The 2332-nt window shown below is 60.5% G+C and overlaps 1 protein-coding gene across 1 annotated transcript in view; it reads right to left on the reverse strand.

The window, feature by feature from the left end:
- Positions 1–2332, reverse strand: part of PTPN7 (protein tyrosine phosphatase, non-receptor type 7) — a gene marked incomplete at its 5' end in the record, with an annotated part of 5502 nt that overhangs the window by 407 nt on the left and 2763 nt on the right. Inside the window, 3 exons of the mRNA XM_010009846.1 lie at positions 473–586; positions 1314–1471; positions 1781–1891. Of these exons, the coding sequence (XP_010008148.1) occupies positions 473–586; positions 1314–1471; positions 1781–1891 (383 nt within the window). The remainder of the gene's footprint in view (positions 1–472; positions 587–1313; positions 1472–1780; positions 1892–2332) is intronic.

The following is a 2332-nucleotide window of genomic DNA, read 5'->3' on the forward strand; positions in this document are numbered from 1 at the left end:
TGCCTGCCAGGTACAGAGCTGCTCTCCGCTCCCTCATGCCTTCAAGTACCCAGAGCTACAATAGCCCTGACAGGAAAACCAGCCCAGCCCTGGGGAATCATTTGCTATCGACCCACCTGCATCTTTGAGGAACCCTTCTGGTTTCCATCCAAACCCATCCCCGTGCTCCCTCCATCCCCACATCCCTCCTCCCAGGCTTGGTGCCCAGTCCCCCCTCCCAGTCTTGGTGCCCAGCAGGCCCCTGCAAGGAGCCGCCTGCTCTGAGCACCCACCTGTCTATGCGGAGACGGCACACGATTCCCAGGATATCCACCTCCCCCTTGGCCTTCAGCTGCTGGCACCCGATCCTGGTTGCGATAAAGCAGCCCGTCCGCCCGATGCCTGCACTGCAGGACAGACACAGCTGTGCTCAGCACCCACAGCACCCTTGGTCTGCACCTTTGAGCTGAACATACTCCAGGATGGGTTTGACCTGTCTATGCGGAGACGGCACACGATTCCCAGGATATCCACCTCCCCCTTGGCCTTCAGCTGCTGGCACCCGATCCTGGTTGCGATAAAGCAGCCCGTCCGCCCGATGCCTGCACTGCAGGACAGACACAGCTGTGCTCAGCACCCACAGCACCCTTGGTCTGCACCTTTGAGCTGAACATACTCCAGGATGGGTTTGCTGCCATGATTTCTTCCTAGAAGGATGCTGGGGACCACTCTGCAGGGGGGGGTGTCTCACTGTGTTGTTGTACCCCCCATCCCTGCGCAGTGCAGGGTCTCTGCAGACCCTTCCCCTCCCTCCCAGCTGTGCTCCAAGCCCATGCAGGCAGTGGTTTCAGTGGGGCAGGCCAGCCTGCAGCATCACGCACTGAGTGTGAGCACAGGGGCAGCGAGGCTCTGCCCCACTGTCCCAAAACCCCCTGAGCAGTGGGAGAACATGCACAGAGTCCCCTCCTCTGGGACAGAGGAAGCAGGAGCCTGAGCTGTGGATCTGCTGTGGGTCTGGTGGCCGGGTCCCAACCCTGCAGCCCCCTCCTGCTCCCACCTTCCTGTCCGCAGATGCAAACCGGGTTTCTTTTCTTTACAGGGCTGAACGTATCATGTTAACGCCACCATCCTGATGCCAGCACTGGAGTTGAACAACTTGCTTGTTCAACTTGGTTCAGAAGGTTGAACAACTCTTCTGTGGGGATGCTGCACCCCGGGATTCCTGCAGCACGGCAGGAATGAGCACCCACATGTGGGATCTTCCCCTCCAGCATTTGCAGGCTGACCCCAAGGTGAGGAGCACAAAGGGGCTTGGGGGAGGGGAAGGTTCTTACCTGCAGTGCACAACGATGGGTCCTGGGCTGGCTGCAGCCTGCAGAGTCTCCTCCACCTTGGACACCAAGTGCAGCAAGGGCTTGGCTGACTCAGGTGTCTGCTGGTCCGGCCAGGAAGGGAAGAGGATGTGTTTGACCTGGCGGCATTCACCTTCAAGCTTTTCCAGCACAGAAGAAAGAGAAATGAGGATGTGGGAGCACAGACTCACTGGGCATGAAGCAGAGGCTGGGCAGCCCGTGTCCATCCCATCTGTTTTCCTCTGAATCCCTCTTTGAGCCTCTGCCACACACCCAGGAGAGAGCTCCTTGGGCAGGCAGGAGTCCTGCACACCCCTCCTCTCAGAGCCATGAACCCTCTGCTCTGCTCTCACAGCGTTGCCATCCTGCCAGAGAGCCTGGGGATGTTGGGGGCACTGCCAGGCCCTGCTGGGCTCCCCCTCTGAGCCCAGGATGGAGCTTGAACCCACCTGGATGGAGAGATCCCGGACCATGTACTCCAGGCACTCGCTCTCCCCCTGCACACGGATGGTGAAGGGGCCGTAGGTGCCCTCCTTCTGGGGCCAGTAGTGGACACATTTCTGCAAGCACAGGGCAGGATTTGTGGCCGTGGAGATGCTCAAGGCACCCACTGGGTGTTTGAGCTGCACTTTGCTCAGTGCTTTTGGGAAGGGCATCACCTGGGGAGGTGGGGGGGAGTGGGGAAGGTGGATGTGGAGTGAAACAGAGGGGAAGCTAAGGAGGGGATAGTTCTCTCTCTCCACATCTGTTCCCTCCCACGCCCTGCCTTGTGGCTTTGGGACCCCAGGGCTGCATGGGAGCTGTGCCTGCGCCAGTCCATGTCCTGCCAGACCCAGGAGGACCCAGCCTGCTGGTGGGGACACAGGGATGCAGTGCCAGCCGGGGAGAGAAGGGGGGCAGGACATTACCAGGGCAGAGGGAGTGAGTCCCCCCATGCAGGTACTGCTTGGACAGAGCCAGGGAAGCCAGACGGGGTTCGGGGCACAGCGCTGCCAGCTCCC

The sequence above is a fragment of the Nestor notabilis genome, unplaced genomic scaffold (genome assembly GCF_000696875.1).
Source record: "Nestor notabilis isolate BGI_N333 unplaced genomic scaffold, ASM69687v1 scaffold6872, whole genome shotgun sequence".
Classification (NCBI taxonomy): Eukaryota; Metazoa; Chordata; class Aves; order Psittaciformes; family Psittacidae; genus Nestor; species Nestor notabilis.